Source organism: Agelaius tricolor, unplaced genomic scaffold (genome assembly GCF_023055355.1).
Source record: "Agelaius tricolor isolate 1412-34295 unplaced genomic scaffold, bAgeTri1.0.p SCAF_13, whole genome shotgun sequence".
Classification (NCBI taxonomy): domain Eukaryota; kingdom Metazoa; phylum Chordata; class Aves; order Passeriformes; family Icteridae; genus Agelaius; species Agelaius tricolor.
Genome location: NW_027269273.1, coordinates 21,761,855 through 21,785,700, shown reverse-complemented (window position 1 = coordinate 21,785,700; position 23,846 = coordinate 21,761,855). Strand labels below are relative to the sequence as shown.

General features: G+C 38.8%; 1 protein-coding gene across 1 annotated transcript in view; it reads left to right on the top strand.

Moving 5' to 3' along the window:
- Nucleotides 1–447: 447 nt before the first annotated feature.
- The window catches only part of BTAF1 (B-TFIID TATA-box binding protein associated factor 1), a 41,941-nt gene continuing 18,542 nt past the window's right edge, over nucleotides 448–23,846 (top strand). The window contains exons 1-13 of the mRNA XM_071439161.1: nucleotides 448–729; nucleotides 9,739–9,862; nucleotides 10,906–11,020; nucleotides 13,363–13,509; nucleotides 15,309–15,472; nucleotides 15,764–15,900; nucleotides 16,551–16,662; nucleotides 17,915–17,983; nucleotides 20,218–20,307; nucleotides 21,483–21,578; nucleotides 21,821–21,997; nucleotides 22,523–22,663; nucleotides 22,784–22,908. Coding sequence (XP_071295262.1) covers nucleotides 716–729; nucleotides 9,739–9,862; nucleotides 10,906–11,020; nucleotides 13,363–13,509; nucleotides 15,309–15,472; nucleotides 15,764–15,900; nucleotides 16,551–16,662; nucleotides 17,915–17,983; nucleotides 20,218–20,307; nucleotides 21,483–21,578; nucleotides 21,821–21,997; nucleotides 22,523–22,663; nucleotides 22,784–22,908 — 1,511 coding nt within the window. The 5' untranslated portion in view covers nucleotides 448–715. The remainder of the gene's footprint in view (nucleotides 730–9,738; nucleotides 9,863–10,905; nucleotides 11,021–13,362; nucleotides 13,510–15,308; nucleotides 15,473–15,763; nucleotides 15,901–16,550; nucleotides 16,663–17,914; nucleotides 17,984–20,217; nucleotides 20,308–21,482; nucleotides 21,579–21,820; nucleotides 21,998–22,522; nucleotides 22,664–22,783; nucleotides 22,909–23,846) is intronic.

The window sequence follows — 23,846 nt, the reverse complement described above, 5'->3', positions numbered from 1 at the left end:
CGGGCATGGCCGATGGACGGCGGACCTCGGCAAGAAAGGGGTGCGGCGTTGGATCGGCGAATACCGACCGCCCTGTTCCGCCGTGTTGGCGGGGCAGAAGGGCCAGCACCCAGTGGACATGGAAGGAAAAGCGTTTACTCCACATCCTTCTCTCCTTTTCTCCCCTCGGTGTTCGGGACTGGGGCGCTCTCCTTTGAGTTCGCCCCCCTCCATCGCCCTGCAGATGGAACGCCCCAGCAGAGGCCGGCGCCCCCCTAGGCGGCCCGGCGGGCTCCATGGCCGATCCTGCTCAGTGCGGGCGCTGCGCGCTCCCGCCCTCCTTACTCTTAGAAGCGCTCCCGCCATTGGCTGCGGCTGGGCGCTCTTGCCAATCAGGAAGCGGCTCTCATGGAGGAAGGGAATAAATACAAGATGGCTGCTCATATAAAACCAGGCATTGGGCTTCGCCCCGGTGATGGGGGAATCGAGGCTTTAACCTGCGCTCCGAGGGTCCTTCGCCGCTGCCGCCCACGCCGCCGCCGCCCCGCCCGGGGGAGCGACACTCCGACCGCCGCCGGCCTCTGCCGCGCTCAGCCGCTGCCCGCGGATCGCCGGCGGGGCCGAGGCCGGGTGCGGCGCCCCAGGCCCGAGCGAGGCCCAGCGCCCTCCGCCCGGGCAGCACCCCGGCCCCCCCGTCCCGCCGCCCGCCGTCAGCCCGGCCCGGCTCCGGGCAGCCATGGCCGTCTCCAGGTCGGTGGGAGCTGGGAAGAATGGGGGAAGTAGGGCCGACAGCGGCGACCCGGCGCTCCCGGCTCTCCGTGTGGCCTCGTGCGGGGAGGGGGGGGGAGGAGGGGTGCCCGCGTTCCGTCTCCTTTGGCTTCGGGAGCCTGCGGAGACCTCGCCAAGGCCGCCCCGCCGGGGTGTGGGGGTGGCAGCGTTCTCTGGAGCCTGGGTTTGTATCCTGGCCTGCGGTGACTCCCGTGCCCCCTCCCTCCCTCGGCCCGCAGGGGCTCTGCCTGGGGCGTCTCGGGCTTCCTCCTGAATTCGACACCTTCGTTTTGTTGGCCAGTCTTCCCTAGGGTGGTTAAACTGCTAGGGAGTAGGAAATTAGGATATTGAGTCCCAAAAACTGGCAAGGAACTGTTTTTGCGTTTCAGAGCCCTTAGTTGTAAAGTAACCAAAATAAAACAGGCTTTCATGGAGAAAAGTGATCCGTGTATTCTGGCTCTGCCTCAAAATGTTGGGCAGTATCTGCTTGCACACATGTGCTATGGGGTGTGCCAGCGTTTAAAGCATTCACAGATACAGAGGTGTGTCTTAACAGCGCTGTTTTATAAAAAATGCTGAGCGCAAATTCCTGGGGTTGTTTTTCCTTTTTTTTTTCTTTTTTTTTGTGTGTGTGTGTGAAACGGGTGGGTTAAGCTTCCGAACAGGATAATTGAAAGGAAACGATAAATCCAAATTAAGCTTGTGATAGATTAGCTCCAAGTCACGTGTTATAGTATCTGTACTTCTAAAGTGCTATCACAAAAGTAAATTCTGTTTCAGTAGCTCTGTGTGAATAAGTTTGCAATTCTATGTAGCAAAGTAAAGGTGTGCACGTTTATAATGGATATCCCTTCTTCATCAAAAATAATGGTAGCAAGGCACCTTTTAGGGACTTGTAGTAGCAGGTGTTTTATTTTAAGCTTTGTAGTTTCTACAAAGTATCCCTTTGTTTTATTCTACTCTTATTTTTTTATCAACTTGTTATATGTTTGTTGTGGCTTTTTCTCATCCCCCAAATCTGTCCATAAGAATGTGGAAGTAGTGAGGATTGCTGTAACAAGATTACCGTGTACGTTAAACTAAGTCATCATGTAAAGCAGAGGAGTTGTCTAATTACATTAGGTCTGGTCAGTCTGCTTAACCAACTTTGCTAATGTACATGTGATATGGGGGCTAACAGGAATATCAAGATAGAGCTTTTCAGCTGTGTGCTGAGGCTGTGGCTGCTCTAAAGGCTGCTTTCCATTTCAGTTACCAAGGCTGCTTTAGAGGAAAGCAGCAGTACAGAGATTTACTTAACACCTTTTGGGAACTGAAAGTAAAACTAGATGTGGCTCATTCTAAGATTCAGTGTGAAGCATTGAAAGTTGATGTGTTAATAATATTGTTAGATATTGCTTCAGATGATAGTTGTAGTATCCAAATGTTGCACAACTGAACACAAGGTACTGAACGCCAGTAGAGGTGCTGCAATACTGGTGAGTTGGTTCAGAGTCGTTTCAGCTTCACGTGTAACTTAGGTAAAAGAATACATGTTTCACAGTGCTGTAACATCTTGGCTATTCCTGGTGAGCACCAATGTTTATATAATTGTAAGAAGTGATAATGTGTAAATTTTGTCTGTCTCTGTCCCTTTGAAGTTAGACAGCAGGTCCTGGTAAGTTGAGTTTCCTTTCTGCTGCTGGACCATAGGAACACTGATACAGTGTCAGCACTGCTTTTGTAGATAAAGATGCCTTTCTTCACCTTTTACTTCAGAACATTGAACTTCAAAGGTCCTTTCCTTTCAGACATATTACAAATAATTGTTTGTGCACTTGTGTATATAACCACATAACTATTTTTTGTTCAATTTAGTTGGTCCATCGTCTGTTCTAATTCCACTTTTCCTCTAGGTAGTTACAGTTATTTTTTTATGGACTACTGTAATATTTCATTGTTGAATGCCTCTTTACCTATACCAGTTTGGAGAGTGAGGAAGAGGCTGACTCAATTTAATCTTTCTGAAAAGCCCACAGTCCTTGTGGACTGCATACCAAGCATTACTATTAACAATCATTTCATTAGGGGTAGTTCTATATTGGAACAGCTATTTTAAAAATATCTTTTTTTAGAAGTGAGGGTTGGAGAAGTTTTACATTCTTAAAACAATAAATTATCAGGTGGTTGTTTTCCTGGAAAGTTTAGTTTTTGCTTTTTTGTCAATTGAAAACCTTTCTTAAAATCCTAATCTGTTGAGGGAGATCCATAAAAACATAGGGAATGCTTTGAAATACATCCATATTAGATTGAGGAATTGCAGCTTTGCTATTAGTAGGGTCATCTTAAAAGTAATTGTAACCTATTGACAAAAAAGTCTGATATTTAATTCTGCATTTTATGTTACATGGATTGAAGACCTCCTGCTATAAAGCATTTGTGTTGATGCTCTAGAAAACAGACAGTGTAACAGTAGATACCTCATCCCAAAAGATGTTGCAGAATATTTGCACTGTACGTGTTCATCTCTTTGGTAGTTTATGCTGGAGAGACTAATGAACACCATCCTCCAGAAGCAGGGATAGGTGGGTGGGAAGGTTGGTATTCCTTCTGTGAATGTGTCATTTGGTAGGCCTTAGCTTCTGTCACCAATCTCTGTCACTGAACATTATCTTACAGATGAAGTGGTATAATGTTTGCATAGCTAATAAAGAAAATCCCAATGTTTTTGATAGTGGAACTGAGAAGGAAAAAAGGAAGTGAAAAGTTTTGGTTCAGCTTCATTCCTACAAAGTGCATGATCCAAGTGAACGATTGCAGTGGCTCACCAGTGATCTTTTGAGATACTTCAGAAGGAAAAGTTATACTTCTAAGAGGATGACAACTCATAGATTACTCAGGATGGTAGAGTTTCAGTAGGTAATAAAATGATGATAGTCCTTCAGTATCTAATAAAACTTTTTTCCAGTTTCTTAATGTGTTCAAAGGCACCTCATGTTATTCTAGCACCAAGGTGTTAATGCCTTTCTCCTGTTTTGAGTGCCTTTGCAGTATGAGGGAGAACCAATGTACTTTTAAAATGTAACAAAATTAGGAGGCTGGTAAGGTACATTAAGAGTAAACAATTTTATTTTAGTTGGTGTATCCTTTAAGTTCTCCCTGAAATACCTTGAAGGCAACCTCTTCAGGGTATATTCAAGACAGTTCCTTACAGAAATATTGAGAGCATTATTTGCTGCTCTTGCAACCCATTCTTGATTTGATCTGTGTAAGATTAATACTGTTTTCTAGAGTTTTCAGTGGTTTTGTTTACTTGAATTTGTGTATGACTTGTAATATGTAGATTAGGAACCTAGTTTTTATTTTAAAATAAATAATGTCAAAAGACTGTGAGAGTAAAGCTTTTGTACACTAAGCAGGCCTCATGTATTTTGAAGTGTAGGGCTGTGACTTCCCAAGAACAAGTGGCTGCACTGGCTGGCATCATTACTGTTGGAACTTTTCAAATTGAATACTGCATCCAGAATCTCTTATGTGCACTGTATATGTTTTAGAATTTTTTTTTGAGGTTATCACAGACTTTCTCTATGAAGAATTCAGCTTTTAGCTTCTGTGGAAGCTATTACTTCATGGCTGCTCTTGCATAAAAAGCAGGAGTTAACCTGAGCAAGTATGTGTTCACTGCTGCTTAAAGGCCTATGCCCAAAGCATTAGAGTAGATGTTCTATAACCAATGTTCTTATGGGAGTTCAGACTCCAAAGGGGGGAAGAATAATGTAACTCTTCCCTTGTTGGTGGAGATGAACTTGAGGACCAGAACAGTGGACTGCCTCCTGTGCCCCTCTTTGTGGGAGGGCTTATACAGTCATGGGAAGGGGGGAAGCAGAGCTGGCATGTGCACTGCTGCCCAAATGAGACAGAGCTCTCAGTTTCTCACACACACTTTTCTAATGGACTGAAGTGAAAACTGAAAGTCAGGATTGCATGCTGATGATAATGCCAACGTGCTCCAGCAGATGGAATTTGAATAGTCACTGAGGTGTTCACTTTGTAACTTACTGATACACATCTTGTATTAGTCTGTGCTGACAGCTGCTTCAACTTGCAATTCTCTCCCAGTTTTTGTAATGTAATTGGTCTCATTTTGGAGTGCATTGTTAGTTGTAGATACATATGTAATAGTTAACAAGTAAAACTTGTACAGCATGAAGTTGTAGGTCATTCATGAAATACATAGTCCACATGGAATTAATTATACTAATTTTAGCATTTGGTTGGATTCCATATGCAGTGTATGGTACTGTGACCTGGTGTGGTCATGGAGCTGTTGTTTCATTCCAGATGTTACTTCAGCTGCTGTGTAGGAAACAGGATTTCTTCATTGTCCACAGTCCCACCTTCATAACTGTTTGCACACCTAGGAGAAGTAAAATCACAATCCATTCTTTGTGTATCATTGCACTTCTGGGTTTTGTTCTGAATTCTTTTGAGTGGTTTTTTTTCCTCTTACTGGCTGATTCTATATTTGAAAGTTGCTTATTTGATTACTTAACTGTTCATGTGAGTGAGTGTTAAGAGCTGACCAAGCTGGGATTTGACCAAATGATGAAGTGACAGCAGAGGGCTGTCAGGTCAAGAAAAGTCAGACTCCATTAGAACTTAGGTTGAATTTCACCCTTGTCAAGTCTAAAGTTTAATTTGGGGATGTTTTCAAGGTGTCTGGGCTATTTCTGTATTAAGAAATAGTGCCTGGGAGGAAGTTTTCTGGAGGTTGGAAATATCAACTCCTAAGAGGATTCCCTTGCCTTCTGATGGGTGCTAGCTAGCAGCTTTTCAAAGAGCTCTAGGCAGAGCCTGACATTACTGTTCCAGGGACTATGCCACTGAGGATTTTGTGTACAGTCACACAATTTTAATGGCTTGGAGGATATGCAGAGGTAGTTGCAAGGTGTTCATACCAGATGTCCTTTACTCTTAGAGATTACTCTCAGGACAGTTTAACGTGCTGGGGCACAGAGATGTAAAAGTCCAGACAGATTGTTTCATGGGCAGCAGTGATCAGGTCACTGTTCCTTTTAAGCCTCCACTCACTGAAAGCAACAAATGGAAGGTTTCATCATCTGAAGCCTTGTGGGCACCCAGTCCAGCCAGAACACTTACACTGGGACAGTTGGGATCTTTATACAATGCAGCTGCCCACGTGTTTTTCAGCAAACATTTTGAAGAGACTGTTGCTTACACCTGTATCTTGACATTAATTATGCAGCTACTAGCTTTGTAATGCCTCTGGAGCTGAAGGGCTCTTGAATCCATGCCATCCTGTTTCCACAGGAGTTCCATAAAGTTCACTTTAAATAGTATGACAACTGCCCCTTCAAATGGAGATCAGCCCTCTGTTTGGGACAGCAGCAAAGATCTGCAGATCAGCATGAGGAACAGAACATGTCATTTATTGCAGCATTTGCCTCCTGTGCCTGGGTGAGGGTCATGTCTAGCTTGGTTCAATGCTGAATGTGCAAAACTGGTGACCAGAAGATGGAATCACTGTGGTACCTGGAGAGTGCCACCACCTAGGTGTGGTGGCTCTTCTGGAGGTAAAGCATCTCAGATGGCAGTAGATGTCTCTTCTTAAGCACCTGCATTGATGTCTGTGTCAGAAACATTTCTAATGGACTCAGTGTAAAAGGTGTTTCTTAGAAGAAAAAATTGAGTGGAGTGCTGATCATAAGAACCTTGAGTTGTTGCTCTCAGTTGTGTCATTCTGATACACTTCAACAGAGACTAGAAAAATCTTGAATTTCTAAAGTGAGAGGAAGAAATTATTTATCTCTTTGAGCAAGGTAGTGCTTTGTGCTAGCTCACACAGCATGAGTTCATATCAAAGTTGTGTATGGTTGCTGTCCCATTGATGAGAAGTAGTTAACATGGTATTGGAGGATGACAGAAGGATCTGAACCATTGTTTAAGAATTAAAAGTGAAGAACTTGGTATTTTTAAGTTCTGATTGCAGCAGAAGTAGTTTTAGAGATATCTTTAATTTTTAGCATGCATTGGTATTTAAATTTTCATAATAATTTACAATTATTTTTCATAATAATTTACAAAAATTTTTTGGTTTAATCTTTTTTTTTCCCCAAAGTATTCCTTGTGTTTCTGTTGTTTGCTTTTGTCTTCCATAGGCTTAGAACAATTTTTTGACAGAGTTGACAGATTTAATAAAATAATTAAAAACTTTATCTGCGTTGTAGAGTATCTCACTCTACCACATTGCTTCACACTTCTGGGAACGATGTGAGGCACGTGGTGCCCTGCTTACAGCACTGTCTAGCATGAGAAGCAGAGAACCACATGCCACTAGAAAACTTGGTTCTCTTTGGCTTTAGTAACTTGTTTAGAGACTGCTAGTTTGTTCTGAAAATGAAAGCCTTGTCAGAACTTAGGAAACTTCCTTTTTAAACTGCAGGTACTCAAAACTAATTAGTTTGGAATTTTTAGTGGTTTTTTTCCATTCTTAATGAAACTCAGACTGAAAGCTTTAATTTGAAAAACAAACCAACTAGCACTGCTGATCATAGACAACTTTTTCAGTGCTACCCTTCCAACTCATGCAGAATTCAGGCTCTGCCATACTCTGCTGCAGCAACACCAACACTCAATTGGAAAATCTTAATAGCTCCAAAATTTTATCAGTTTGGGAGTTTTGCATCCTTCTGTGGGAGGAAAAGAGAATGATTAGTGTGACCAGCACTACTGTTAGTCAGATGTTGTTGGCTGTGTTTGCTAATCCCGTTTCCATGTATTTTGCTGGGGTTGAAAGCTGAAACCTTCCTGTAGTGATGTCAGACAAGTGAAAGATTTTTTTTGTTTGGTTTGCATTTGTGTGTAAGTTCAGCAGATTACAGTTCGAAATAACAAATTCCAAACCAAGCACACTGTAGGTTAAAAAAACTCTTAAGAAAACAAGCTGTATTTTGCAGGTAACACAGCTTCAGAAAGTTGTGGGTTTTAGGAGTGGAGATGTAGTGTTGTAACTACGTCTGGAATTCAGGTTGAGTTTTTGAGGGTAGGCTTAGTGGTTTCCTCCTGTTTTGACTCATGAAGAGTTCTAATTGGGGAAGTGGTCACAGTTACACATGGTGCTTGATTTTGAGATAAAAAAAGATAAATTGATAATTAAAGGAGCGTGTGGTACTAAATGGCAAACCTGAGTATGGAACACCAAAGTTTCACAGAGAGCAGAAGAATGAAAGGGGTGAGAACAGGCAAGTTGGAGCAAGTGGTTCTTCTGAAAGCCACTGTGTTTTGTATTGAATAATAGTGACCGCTGCAAATCTGGTTGGGTTATTACTTTCAAAAGTACTGCAGAAAAAATACTGGCAACTAATGAGGTACCTGGTATGTTTCTCATGACTAGTCCACTATCAGGGATTCAGAAGTGTTGGATCTGTAAAGCTTTTTTCTCCTTGACACAAAATTCCTGGATTTCATATATCTAGGGTTTAATTTTTGGGACTTTAAAACAACTTACTGACTAGTACATCATAGCAATTGAAACTCTAGTTTTAATCTACAAAGATTGAAATAAGCTCACCTATTTTAGTAGTAGCAAGAGAATTATTTCTGGGATGGCAGATAGCAGAATTGTGTCTAAAAATTTATAATTATTTTAAATCTAATGAATACTTAATCTAATACCTCCAGTTATGAGAGTATTTGGATTTTGGTATTACCTTGGCCCTGCACTGCAATTCCTATTGTCTTGTGAACCCATTAAGATAAACTCAGGATTAAGTGCAGTTGAAGCATGCCAAAGAAAATACAAAATCCAGTGATGTTGGAAAGAGGTTTTGGTGGTTTTTTTTCTTTTTACATTATTTGAACTAATGTCAAAGGCAATTTACATGAAATGTAATTAGTAGCAACAGACTAACAGGGACAAGGCATTTGTTATTTCCTGTGTGTGCTCAAACCAAGGATGTGTGGTTATTGAAGACAGGTTGTCCAGGATACCTATATCTTTATTCTGCCAGGCTGTTCTAGGTGAGCTTCACTGCTGTGTAAGGTCTGGTTTTGTCTTGTTGCAGTTCTTGGAGGAGTACTTTTATGATAAAGCTGGAACAAACTATTTTAATTGCTCTGTGTGAACAGGTTCTAGATTGATACTCAGTAATAACCTCATACTGCACAATAACTAAAGCATAAACTTGGCACTCATTAGAGAGCTCTGATCAACCCACTGATAGTAAGGGAATAATGAATACTTGAAACTCCAGTCATGTATTTGAGTATCTAGATTGTTATGTGAATATATACATAAAGACAGACTTTATTTCTCATTCAGTAACTAAACAAGGAAGAAATGAATTGTTCTACAAATAGGTGATTGGAGTCTTTCACTAAATACAGAGTTACTGTGGAAACAGATCTGATTAAATCCCTGTATTTTGAGGGAAGAGCAGAAGCATCAGATGACTTGCAAGCTGTAAACACAAGAGGTTTGGTTTTGTGTATTCCAGGTAATTAGGGGGAAAAGATGTGAAAAGTAAAATTTTGTCATCCTGGAGAGGCAGAGTTTGGTGTTGCTGATAACAGGCTGTGTTGTCAATAGAAGTGATAATGTGCAATAGGAGCAGCTGAGCCCTCTGCTTTTTCTATCAAATAGAATTTGATGATCACTCACAACATATGTGCTTCAAGATTGAAAATGTTCTATCACAGAAGAAAGACAGGAATTTTTTTTTCTTAAATTAATTTTTTTCTTGTAACTGAAGATTTTTTAAACTAGCCTTTCTTACAGTTACTTTTTTTGTTACCAGATTAAATGGGCTTTTAAAACAGCTATGCTTAGTGTTAGAAAAATAGTACATTATTCACTCTGCCAACTGACAGTCTTCAGACAGACATCTCTTCTCTTTGAGTTATATAAACTGAAAAATGTGGGGGAATATTAATAGAAATGGACATCTGAGCTATGAATAGCATAACTTTTCGGTTTTTGTCAATCACATTTAGGCTCGATCGTCTCTTTATTTTACTGGACACTGGTACAACACCTGTAACAAGAAAAGCAGCTGCACAGCAACTTGGGGAAGTAGTGAAACTGCATCCTCATGAACTGAATAATCTCTTATCTAAAGTAAGCATATGTTTTTCCCTTGTACTTGAATGGTGAGAATCAAACTAGTTTAAAGGGATGTGCTTCTGTGGGAAGAAGAAAATGCATTGTGGTCTTGGGTTTTTCAGAAGTAAGAGAATGAAGAAAATTAGGGGCTGCTTCTGTTTAAGGTACTGTTGTGTCAGCTTCTGAAATGATTATGTGAGGTTTCACTTAGCATTCAATATTGATATTCAGCATTTGCTGTAAGTTCAGAGCTTGTTCTATAAAGAGAAGCTCTACTGCCTTACAAAGATTTTTTTCACTTGCCTTTAAAGGTTATTACTTGTGTGATAAAGCATTAAAAAAAGAGGCTGCATGTCTTTAAAAGGGCTGGAAATTGGGAAGAGTTTTCCATTAGCTTGAGACTTCAGTCTGACCAAGTCTAGTAAAACCACCAAAAATAGTCCATCTCTGACAGGTGGAGATGGCTCAGTAACCTCAGTTCTGTTCTTATGGAACAGGTGCTGTCACCACAATTGATGCTATCAACAGAGTGGCCAAGGAATCACGAATCTCAAACTGCTTTCAGAGAAAGAAATAGTTTTTCCAGATGTGTGACATAGTGATAAATTAGTTTAGAAGAGAATATATTGCTTCAAGTGACCCAAGTTGTATCTCTTCTTGGGTTAAATTACTTCAGGGTTTTAAGGTCTGTTAATCAAGTTTGAACACTTCCTTGTAGAAAAAGACAGCAATAAACCAACCAACCCAAAAAATGAAAACATATCTCAAGCCTTGTTCAGTACCTGGAGGAAATCAAGTTTCAGTTTAACTGATTGGACTAAATATATCTTATAAAGTCTTAAGGTCTGGCTCTGGCAAGTGTTCTGCTAAGCCGTGAGCAATATAGAGAAGGCTGGTGGCATTTCTTGGTTTGGTTTTTTTGTCCTTTATGTTTTTGTTCTGAATGTTTTATTAATTCATAGCATTAAAGTAATTGTGTTTTAATAGAACATAACAGCTGATGGATTGTTTTGGAAGTACATTTTAAGCAAATACTTATTATTAATCTCTCCTTCAAGGTGTTAGTGTATTTAAGAAGCACGAACTGGGATACTCGTATTGCGGCTGGCCAGGCTGTCGAAGCCATAGTGAAAAATGTACCTGAGTGGAATCCAACTCCAAGATCAAAACAAGGTGCTCCTTAAACTCATTGTGTATCACTCATTGTTTATCTTATGCAAACCGTCTGTGATATGAGACTTTTCAAGGCATCTGTGTCATTTGGTTTTTGATGAGCACAAACTTTTATTTGCACGTAAGTTGTTTGGAGCAGGGTGCTAATAATGCCGAGGTCAGGGGCTCAGTCTCTGCATGGGCCACTCACTTAAGAGCTGCACTTGATGATCCTTGTGGGTCCCTTCCAACTCAGACTATTCTATGATTCTGTGGAGTAGGAGTATAAGTAAACCTCTTTGGCTTTAGATGCTCCTGACCTTTATTTCTTTCAGAATTCCTGTTCTTGTCCTTTGTACCCTCATAAAGCTTTTATAAAGAAAAGGAGTAACTAGTAAAATGGTAATATGTTTAACCAATCAACTTTGTCATGATAGTTTGCAGAAACTCTTTTCTTCACTGTTCCCTTAATCTGAGCACCTTTCTGAGGAAGGTGAGATGGCAGTTTGCTCAAGTCTGTTCTGTTTCTTTTCATCTGAAATCATCGTGTTAGGGATGTTAGTTTCCTTAAGTGTTGAACTATGGACTAAGTGATTTTGTCCAAATCCATTGGTACTGTCTGTGTTCACAGCTTTGTAGTGCAGGTTCCAGAAATTCACCGACTTGTTTAAAAACAGACACATACACACCCTAAAACAGCATCAATGAAACTCACATCTGTTTGAGATGATCTCATATTTGTTTCACTTGGTGCCTCCCAGTTCTGTTGGCTTTGAATTTGACAAGCAAGTTCTGCATTTTCCTTGTCCATTGTCTTTATTTTTGTAAACCATCATATTTGCTCTCCTCCAACAACTTCTCTTCATATTGAAGGTTTGCATTCTCTTCAATCTTTCCTCACAAGCTGCTTTGTCTTTTAGATAACTTTTTTTTCTCTGTGCTTTCTCTTACTTATGTCCTCCTTGAGATGCACAGAACTCCACACAGTCTACCTGCATCTCTAGAGTACTGAAATGATGTGCTTTGTCCTGCCATCAGTGTCCTTCCTGGTGAGATCCAGTACTTTGTTGTCTGCCCTGGCTTTCACTGCTCAGTAAACAGATGAGTACAGAAAGCTGTCAGAAATGCCTCCAAGATTTTTATTGAATGCTCTGTTGTGTAGGCATGGTTTAGGTTATTCATTTTACACCTTGTGTACTCATTTGCCCATTAGTCTGTTCTGAGCGTCCTCCTTGGATTCCTTAGTGCCATTGTGACTTTAGGCTACCCAAAAGAGTTTAGTGTCACCTGTGTCCTTGGAGAAGAGTGCATTAGTGAATGTCTTTTCCATCAATTAAAGGATTGGTGCCCCAGAGGACTCCAGAACTAATTTCTACCTTTCAGTTTGTAAAAGGATGTTCTCCCCAGCTCTGTGCTAACTTGGTTCTTTTGATTTATTCTTTCATATGAATCCTTGCCAAAAGCTTTTAAATGTATTTTGTTCACTGGATGCCCTCATCCATTTGTGGCAGCTCTTTAAGGACATTGATAATCAGGTTATTAAAAGGTGTTTTTTCCAGAGCAATTCTCTTTCCCAGTGAATAATATTTATCCATATACTTAATAAATTAGTTCTAGAATCATAGAATAGTTTGAATTGGAAAAAACCTTAAAGATCATCTAGTTTCAACCTTTTCTACCACAGATGGGGACTTTGCTACTGTCTACTCTGTCTTACCAAGGACAGAAGTTCATTTCACTTGTCTAGTTCAAGGATTACTTCTAGCATGCCTTTTGTACATGGAAGTTGGGTAACCTGTTAGTCTTAGAGTACAGCACCCTTTCAAATGCATTGTCCAGTTCTGGCACCTCTGCCTATCGGATTGTTCATGAAATTGAAAAGATTATTATGTGTTTAAGAAAAAGGTACTGTTTGAGAAGAGCTCACAGCTAGGCATCAGCAGCCCTTTCTCCCACACCTGTTTAGACACTCTCTAGCTTCCCAACTTTGGATGCTTGGCTGGCAGGGACACACAGCAGTGTTGGTGTGCTTGTGATACTATTTGTGAGCCGTGTGCAGTTCAAAACTGTAAGCTGGCCCTGTGTGTACAGAGAAGGCCTGTAGGTCAGTGTCCAAGATTTTAAAAAGCTAAATTTATCAAGGGAAAAACATTCTAATTTTTTTCCTCTTCAGGTACATTTAGTGACCTATTTCAGTTTGTCTTTGTGAAAATGGAGCCTTTTTACTTTGAATTAAAATGCTGTATGTGTGCTGATTCTTTGGAGGAGAGATAGTATATCTTGTTTGTCCTTTATCTTCTGCCAGAATTTTGAAAAAAAATTTCATCGTGTTGTCCTTAATATTATTTGTATTTCCTACCTAGAACCAGGCTCAGAAAGTCCTAATGAAGATTCACCTTCAACAGACCGGCTGCGTTTTGACAGATTTGATATCTGTCGGTTGTTAAAACATGGTGCATCTCTTCTTGGATCTGCTGGTGCAGAATTTGAAGTCCAAGATGATAAATCAGGTATCTATATTTTACTTGCAGACAAGAAAACGTAGTGATTTGAAAAAGTTTGTTGTGGCAGCATTATGAATCTAGCCATCCGTGGATTCTCAGAATGTCAGGAAATAATGGCAGAACCTATTCCCCAACATGTGCTTTGTATTTTCTTCCTCAAGTAACACAGTGTTTTAGGAGGGATGTATTGTTTGTTTAGGTTTTTGCCATAGCAGTATTACTGCATATACAATGGGGAAGAAGGGGTGGAAACCTAAAGAAGCATCAAAGATTTCTGTAGACATTTTTAGAAGGGGCAGGCACTTCACTGCTTGTTCTTTACCTGAACAGTGTTCCCACATACAGAAGTAGGATGTGGCTTATTTAAAAGCTTGAAGGTTTCAAGTATAGAAAGACTGCATGAAAAATACTGTGATAAGACTGACAAAGTTGGAAGATCAAATACTAGTGCCTGTGTGATGTTTTTTGTTTCAAGTGACTTGTCTAACATTTTTCTGTAATTTTTTTAGCTGAGAGTTGGTTTGTCAGTGTAATGGTACTGAATTATTTTAATCTAAGCTATTTTTTTGCTATTACTGTACTTCCCTGTTCTTAGTTCCAGGCCATCTACCAGTTTCTGTGCCAAATTAAGTGATGCTTTTGATAAGAATCTGACTGTGTAGCCCTGATTCCTTTGTTCCCTGTGTGTGATGGGTTCTGTGCAGGGTTCTCAGAAGATCAGTAGCTCAGCAAGGAGCAGAGCATGTGGTTGCTGAAACTTGAGCAGTGTCCTGTCTCTTCAGGCTGGTTGCTAATTTATTGCTTGCCATCTTTTAAGCTAGATTAATAAAGTGGTGTACAAGTTCCACCTCGTCTAATGAAACCCAACACTTCAGTTCATAGAAGCCTGATATTTATTCCAATGTCACATGATTTCATCCTTGAAGTTTTTTATGTGAAAAAAAAAGATATACAATATCAAAAAATAAGAAAATGAAACAAAAATCCTTAGTTGCTGCTTTTTTTATTCATGGGAAAATGTACAGTCTGCTTTCTCTTCTGTATTCTGTAGCAACTTCCCTTTTCAAGTAAGTAGACCACATAAATGGACTTAATGTAACTTAATCTTTAGAATTAGCAGTCTTTGATAATTATTCCTGAGATGATGTTAGAAAGGAAAAATATTTTTTAAAGAATGGAAGTTGCTTGTCTTTGCTTGTCAGTTAAATGCAGTTTAAAAAACTTACTGGTATACACAATATTAACTAGTTACTACTCAACCTGCTGTGCACCCCTGAATCGCATCTATATTGGTCATCTACTTAAAAGGTTGTGCTGGTAATTGAAAAAAAAAAATCCCACCACAACACCAACAAACCAAAACAACTCCTCCTGACTGGTTTCTGTACTGTGCATGTGAAGTGAAGTCTGACAGCCCTACCAGTTACAAGTTTTGGGTTGCTTGGAGGTTTTATTCTACTTGGGTGCTAAAATCTTATATTTTTAATGCAATTGTAGGTGCTCCCAAAGCCTAGGTGTTCTATAGTTAGTGTTGAAACATCACACATTCTTGAGGTAGCATCTGTTAATTTCCAAAATGAACCTTGCTCGATCACAGTTGAAGTACTTGTGTAGTTACAGTAGCAGAAGAGCTCTTCCTGTGTATCAGTGTGATTTGTCTTAGCAGATTGTATTAGCCAAGTGCAATTTAATCCTGTAAATTTTGGCTTTGTTTTGTACAAAGTGACTGATGACTTTTGAGCAAGTCATCAGTAAAATATCCAGTTGGAAATCTGACACATCTTCTTTTAAAATCCCTTTTAAAGGTGAAATTGATCCTAAAGAGAGGATAGCACGACAGAGAAAACTGCTGCAAAAGAAACTCGGCTTAGATATGGGTGCTGCAATTGGAATGAATACTGAGGATCTGTTCAATGATGAAGATTTGGACTATTCTCCTTCTCCAGTTTTACTAGTAAACAAACAACCTGTAGGTAAAACCTTGGGCTATTTGACTGCAAGAAATAATACAGTGGGTTTGCTTTATTTGAGCTTCTGTGGTTACAATATTTCTGTTTTAAGTAAGATGATTGGCATCTAATGTGGTGTGCTTTGGCTTCCTGAGTTCTTACATCCCATAGTTGCTTGTTAGTATTATTTCATGTCAAACTGCTGAAATGTTTGAAATGGAGGGTTGGGAAGGTTGGGAGCATTGTGGGTTTGAGAATTTTTCAGGACTTCCATCATAAGAAGAATTGACAATGAATGACTTTTCTTTCAGACTCTTCAGGCTGCTGAGTTAATTGACTCAGAATTTCGAGCTGGTATGAGCAGTAGACAAAAGAATAAAGCCAAAAGAATGGCTAAGCTATTTGCAAAGCAAAGATCCAGAGATGCAGTGGAAGCTAATGAGAAGAGGTATAATAGTGAACTGGTTTCCTTTTATTTCTGTGAAGCTGGGATTGTGATTTGATTTATCTGTTGAGAAACTTCCTACAGTCTTTGCATCTTAAATCTCTTATGTGCTAATTGTGCTGATGGTGGAAAGTTTGCATGCAGTGCTTGTTCCCAGGAGAGCTTTGTTGAGGACCCAGCTTCAGAGGCATCTTGACATAATGGGATGCTACAGCTGAAATGTGTGGTTATTAAATATGGCTTGAGAATAATGCATCAAAACCGGGGATTTTAAGAAAATGAACAACTGAAAATTTAGGATACAGTTTTCTGATGTGTGCTGTGTTCTTCACTGTAGTTTATAGTGGCATATTATTGTATCTACTGTGTTCATAATGAATGATGAACAAAATTCTTGTTCTTATTTAGGAATTGCTGGGTTTCTTGGATAAATCTGAGACAGACTGTGAATTTGGGACAGCATTCTACTGTCTCCTCACTGCATTTTTTGGTTTTACATATAAACTCAGCTAACTTACATATTTCACAGTGCTAAGCCTCTTTGTTTTGTATTCTTGCCATACTTTATTGTATCTGAAGACATCAGTTGTAGATGTAATTACTTGCCTTAAAGCATACCCTGAGTTCATAAACATGTACTTGCTCCTTCTCAGCAATGATAGCACTGATGGGGAACCAGAAGAAAAAAGAAGAAAAGTTGCAAACGTTGTCATCAACCAGCCTGCCACAGACTCAAAAACATTGGTAGAAAATGCTCAGGAAGAGGTATGATGTATTGTTCTGCTGTTAGCAGGAGAGATCATTCAGTTTTTCAGCAAAGTAATTTGAAACAAAATTCCTTCATGTGCCCAAATTCTTTAGTCTATTTAGCATTCAGGGAAGTGGAATGAAGAATGTCATGGCCAGCTTACTTTTAACATAATGAAGCAAGTCAGCTTCTAACTGTTACAGCGTTGAGGAAGCAAACACATTTAATGTGACCCAAATTAACACAAGTAGGTGGCTACAGGTGTCAGACCCCGAGGTATTAAACTGGAAAACTGTGCTAAACACTTACATGGTAGGATTACAGTGAGCCACAAATAATTTGATCTAAATGCTTATTTAATTTTTGCTGTACTTTAATTAGGCTTAATTTAGAATTAGATTCTATCTTTAATAGTTGAATATTAAAACAATTGCCTTAGTCTTGGAAAAAACTGTATTTGTTTCAACAGACTGAAAAGCTAAAAATTAAGAAACGCTAAACCAGAATATAAATGATGCATAGAAGTTTATTTGAGAAGACTTTATCTAGAGAAGTCTGTATCCTACAAAAATAGCTTTCCAGACATAGTTCAGTAATTAAAATCTTATTTGCATAAAAAATGGTTGGAAAATTAATCTGAAATATTAATAACTACAGGCTGAATAGCTGCTGGTTTTTAAATGTCTTCCAGTTGCTCTGTGTATGTGATGATGTGAACTTACTAATGGTAGTAAAAATTCCTTTCCACAGCCATGTCAGTTTCCTTGTAGAAAATTTTGAAATAGTGGATATGCTTTGATTTTCAAAAAGTAGAATGTGTTTGGAAAAGGGTGCTGTTTATTGCTGGATTGATTGACCCAATTTCACTAATGTAGTGTGTTTTCAAACTGAGACTTACCTGTTATGCTCTTTAAAGGCAAAGTTGATAAATTTAAATTTAATCATTGGATAGAATAAGAAACTGCTTAATTTTCTTCTTTTGCATGGTTTCTAAAGGAGAGGTGAATTCCAGAACATCAAAATTAATTCCCATAGAGACTGTTAAGAGAAACTTCATAAACTTGTTAAGAGATCCAGTGCTAATCAGTGTAGTTTCTGAGCTGGGGAAGAAGATTGTTTTTTCAGTTCTGTCCAGTAATGAAAAAAGTACTTATGATTTTGGAGTTTTTTGTATGCCATTGAAGTATGCACAGACAACAATATAAGAAGTGTTTGTTCATGATTCCTCTCTTTTTCAATCTCATACTTAATAATTTTTTATGGATTTAGGCAAATGAATGGCCTCTGGAAAGCTTTTGTGAAGAGGTGTGCAATGATCTCTTTAACCCTTCTTGGGAGGTAAGACACTTGGACTATTTAAGGTGGAGCTAATAGTTTTTTAAAAAGGGCTTCAACAGAAATGCAAACATTGTATGTATAGAACTTAAGAAAATTTTGCCAGATATCAAAATTTAAATCATTTATGCATACAGATTACATAGCCAAGACAAATTTGCTTCTAGCAAACTTAAGTGTTTTTTAGACTCATTTAAAGGGGAATGGAAAACATGTGTAATGTATACTTGTGGAGAGTGAGAAAGATATGAAAAGTAATCATTATATAAGTGAGAATTATGGGAGTGTTGAAATTCAAGCAAAATAAAATCACATCAATCTATGGTTAAAAAGATTAAGCAATTAAACTTGGGTTCATCAAGACTTTAAGGAATATTATGTGAGTCTGTTGCTGGCAACAGTGGTATGTTTGTCTAATGCTATGCTAGTAGCAAAGGAAGGGGAATCAATCCTTTAATAACTATAAAAGCTATATGTTTGGTTGCTTAGACAATTTATTTTCAAGATTCAAAATGGTTCTACTCACCTTTTTATTCAGTCCTAATACAATTGTCCACAAACTTTGGTAGAAATTTCAGGTAAAAATATGAAGTAGCTGATAATGATCTAACTTCTTGTGCAGAAGGTGGACATAACTGTTTTCAACTAACTTCATTTTCTTGAGTTGATCTTCTGAAGGCTTAAATATTAACAGCAACTCTAACATCCTTATGTGTATCTGTAGCACAGTCTCGGTGATGTCAGTATGGGCAGAGCCAGCTTGCTCTCAAACTTGGAAACAGAGATAGATCATATGCAGCCAGCACAATTATTTTGGTCCCAGAAAAAGAATCATTATATTTGTGTGGGACATCACTGCACCTGAGCTAAAAAGCCTCACCTTATTTGAAAACAGGCTGTTTGCAGTTGAAGGCCAGGTCCACTTGTCTTCTGGTATGTAGATGTTCTCATAGCTTTCTAAGTACATTTGATAGAAGGCACATGTATCTTAATAGGGGAAGTAGATCAATACAGAATCATTATTGCAGCATGTTCTGGGTGAAAAACAGGCTAGCCTGCCTCAAAATGTATGTTTAAAGTGGCTCTTTGGCAGCATCTTGCAATGTCTAGAGGTCACCTGGGTGACTACTTCAGACTGCTTGCCACGCTCACAGGCAGCTGAAGTCAGGCAGGATGAATCCTACTACTGGTACTGCCTTTATACATTTGTGTCTTGCTGGTTTGTATTTGCAGAAGCTGAGACTGGCTTTTTATTGGCTTGCTTATAACTTTAACCAGCAGGCACTGAGCTGTACATAGGGGACATATATGTTTGCATTTCATATAAGATATTCTGGTGAAGGGGGGAGCTACCAATTACTCAGTTCTAGTTGTTACTGCCATGAAATGAAATGCAACAACTTTCTGCTAGCAATAAGCATGTATCTGGGCTGTTCTTAAAAAAAAATAGTGTTAATTCTCTTCTAACTTATGTAATGGCCTCTCAATGAGAACCCATTTCAAAACTCTGCTTTTGAAACTTTCCGTATGTGTTGAGTGAGCTTTCCTTGAGAAGCCAATTGCTAGTCCAGTTAGGTATCACAAATACCAGAAACAGGTGTGTCTTTAGCACATCTTTCTACTGGTCTTTTCTTATTTCCAGAACTCTTCCTAGTGTGTTCAGCTGTTCAAGTTTGGTGAGAGTATGCAAGTGCCTATAATTTGCTTTCCCATATTGCTTGTTCACTTATTTCTAAAATCCAGTCAAGCAAGGCAGGTTTGTAAGTTAGGCAGAAGAGTAATTCCCAGAAATTTGTTTTGCAGACTCCAGAATACTCAGTGAGGATCCAAACTCTGTTTAAGCAATACAGAGAGTGATAGAAAATATTAAACATGAAGTGCTTGAAACTATAATAATATGTATTTGCTTTAGCTTATAAACTTAATAAAAACAGTAATATCTTCAAACTTCTCTTTGACAACTAGTGCCACTATGTTGGCTATGTTGCTGCAAATGTCATAATGTGTTAGAAAATAGAAGCAGTTCTTAATTGCTTCTGTTCATAAGCTGGCAAATACCTGGGGTAAAGAAGGCTGATTTTTGGACAGGTGAATATTTTAATAGGTGATTTGATCTAATAATTCCCACAAGTCTAAGTAGTGCTAGTTCTGCAGTAGTATTATTCCAATTTTCCAGCATGGGTTTAGTCTTCTGTCCCCTAATATTTTAAAACTGACTTTTTACTTCACTTTCTTAGGTTCGACATGGTGCAGGTACTGGACTGAGAGAGATACTTAAAGCTCATGGTAAAAGTGGTGGTAAAATGGGAGATAGCTCTTTAGAGGAGGTAAGTTTCCAGTCATAGACTTAGTATTTTACTTAAATGAAGTTTAGAAAAGAGACTTCTTAAAATACTTTGCAATAGGTGTGTGATGTGGGGGAATATAAGACTTTTCTGCTCAGAATCATCTGGATGACATCACTGCATGCACTGACAAAACATTGTTTATAAAAGGCCTATGCAGAACCCAATAATACTGTATAATTAGCCATTATTATCTATAAAGTTACTAAACATTAACTTCCATATTAGAATATGCTGTTTTCAAATCCTGGTAAGACTGTACTGAAAATTGACAAGTTAGTTGTGTTACTCTGGTAGTGTCTCAGACCATTTAACTCTACTTGCTTAAATAGTAAGAGGACTCTATCAACCTGCTCTCTTTATTATGAGAAAAGGAATTAAAATAGTCTTCTTAAAAGGAGAACAGTGTTTTAAAAATATCCACAGTAATAGCTTGTTTACTAGTAGTGAATTTCATCCAGGTTTCTACTGACTCCCTTGCTGTAGAAGCAGCTGGAAGAGCTTGTGGCTTAGAGAGTTGAAGAATGAGCTGTAAATCAGTGTATTTCAGGATACTTTGTAAATAGTGAAAGCAAAAACTTCTCTCTCTCCTTGCTTCCTTGTAGAGTAGTATTTGTTCCATGGAGATGGCTGGGTGGGTAATAACACAATCTGCAATAATAAAATACTTTAAACCATTTCTTAACTATTTATGGAAAGTGTGTACTCCAGCTAGCTTCAAAACCTGCTATGTATGCCCTCCTCACTGGCAGTGCATGAGACATTCAGAAGTCTCTGACTTAGGTCAGCATAATGTAGCAGCAACCAAAACTTCAGTGTGGTATCACCATTATTCTTACACTGACTCCAGAACACAGCACTGTACCAGCTACTGAGAAAAAAACCCAACTCTGTCCCAGCTGAAAGCAGGACACTAGCCTTTGATAAAAGTACGATGTTTTTAGAGAAGAAAATGTCCAGGTTATGATGTTTATAATAATCCAGCTGAGTTGAATTAGTGCTGACTACTTGGCCTGGACTGTCTCTGCAAGAGAACTGTATTGAGTCAATGTGAGCATTTGTTGTCATGTCTTTTACAGATTTTAGCTAAATTAAGCATCTCAGAAATGCTTTATGAATAAGTGTAGTCAAAGTGTTAAACTTTTCTCTTCTTACAGATGATTCAGCAGCATCAGGAGTGGCTAGAAGACTTGGTTATTAGGCTTCTTTGTGTGTTTGCACTAGACAGATTTGGAGACTTTGTTTCAGATGAAGTAAGTTTAAGTTACCTTTGCATGAACAGGTAGATCAGCAGGCTTCTGCAGGAGATAACACTGCAGCAGCTTAGCTGTGCCTTGTGTAGTGCTGCTGCATGTGCCTGTTAGAACTGCTCAGAGATGCTTATTAAAAGGTAGCTGATACATGAACTTCACCTTGTTTGTATAGCAGTTTGGTCATCTCTCTTAAAGTCAAATTTCATACAGAAGTATCTGTTTTATTGTTTACTTTTTCCTAGGTAGTGGCACCAGTACGTGAGACTTGTGCTCAGACTTTGGGAGTAGTATTGAAACACATGAATGAAACTGGTGTTCATAAAACTGTGGATGTTCTCCTGAAGCTGCTTACACAGGAACAGTGGGAAGTGAGACATGGTGGTCTCCTAGGAATAAAGTATGCTTTGGCAGTACGTCAGGTAATAACCCTCATGACAAATTGTAGAGAGCTTGGGATAAAGAATCTCTGCTCAAAGTAGAGGATGTGGATGAACAGTAGCTAGGTGTGATAAAGCAAGATTGCTTGCAGTGCAGTCCTGTGGGTTGAGATGTGTGACTGCACTTCTATATCCATGCTACAAGTATATAGTGCAAGCTGTGCTTGCAGAAAACATGAGAAATAGAGATATGCCTGCCTGGTCTTGGTGGTATTCTCATATGTGAGGTAACAGAGCAGAGTCTTACAAGAAGGTTAGACTGTCTGTGGTATTATTCTGTAGACAGTGAGCTCTGTTTATACCAAAACTGAGCTGATTTACAGTTCATTAAATATATAACCTATGTTTGATTTCATGAATGCTAACTTAAAATACTTAGATTATGGTGTTGGAGCTGTACCATCCCTTTGAAACAATCAGGTTCATTCACACACACAGAATGCATCTTAGTTGACTGTATCGTTAGAAGCTTTGTCGGTTTAAAAATGCTTTTGATCTTTTTGGCAGGACATGATCAACACTTTATTGCCTAAAGTGTTGCCTGCAATAATTGAAGGTCTGCAAGATCTGGATGATGATGTCCGAGCTGTTGCTGCAGCATCTTTAGTACCAGTAGTGGAAAGCCTGGTCCATCTTCAGTCCCAGAAGGTGACTGAACTGTTTTAAGTTCACTTTTGGTCTAAGTGAAGAAAATAATACTTAGAGGCAGCACTGGTTTTGTTGGTTTTTTTTTTTTTAATGATAAACCTCCTCTGCTTATTTGTGTAGGTGCCTTTTATTCTTAATACCTTGTGGGATGCACTTCTGGAGTTGGATGACTTGACAGCTTCCACAAACAGTATCATGATCCTTCTTTCATCCCTTCTGACTTACCCTCAGGTCCGCAAATGCAGGTAACTTTTCAATTAGTTTTTCTTCATTACTACAGCTCTGAGTGTCCACTTACTGTCAAATTGGAATGACCAGTTTCTTTCAAATCACGTACCAAGGAGATGATTAATGTAACTCAGTATTTTATTTCTACTCTGGTTTTTCCATGAAGTGAAGGTTACGACAGTGTTTCTATTTTGATGACATTAGTAAAATGCAACAAAGGAATTAAGTGTACTAGACATGGTTTATATGTGGCTTTTTCTCCCCCTTTTGTCTCTGTCCATTTATCTTGGGTGTTTTAGTAAATGATATTTGCTTCACTCACACGGTGGTCCTGTCCACAAACATCTTGTTTAACAAGGAACAGACAAACTCCAGATGAGACCAAACTGTTTATTAAAACACATTCATGAGCCTGTAGAACTTTACTATTGGAACAGTTCTGAAATAAGCTACAAACAAATTCACATCAGTAGTACAACCAGTAATTCTGTGACTGGTCGATGACACTGCCTAGTTGCTATCTCTTTGGGACTCTTAACATACTAAGATGCAGTTCCTTTATTTGGTGAATTTTTCATAGTACACATGGTAAACTCACAGTATCTGCACTTAAGGTAGATACTATACACATTTGATTTTTCTCATCCTATATGATTAGCACTGCTGAAGCTGATGGTTCCCAAATCTAAAATAAGGAATGAAGTTTTGTTACTAATGCAGTCTTAAATTCAGCATGTACTACTTGAATCAGCTGGTATGTCAGTTGATATGCCAGTTCATGCAAAAAAGATGCAAGCTTGTTTTAAATTATTGGTAAAGTCATAACTGCCCAACAGCAACTTCAGAACAGAAAAAGCTCCTCCTTTTTTCTAAACAGTTAAACAAAGCCTTAAGTATAATATGGGAAAAAACATGGTATAAATACATGCTTAAACTGACTAGTTCTCTATACCAG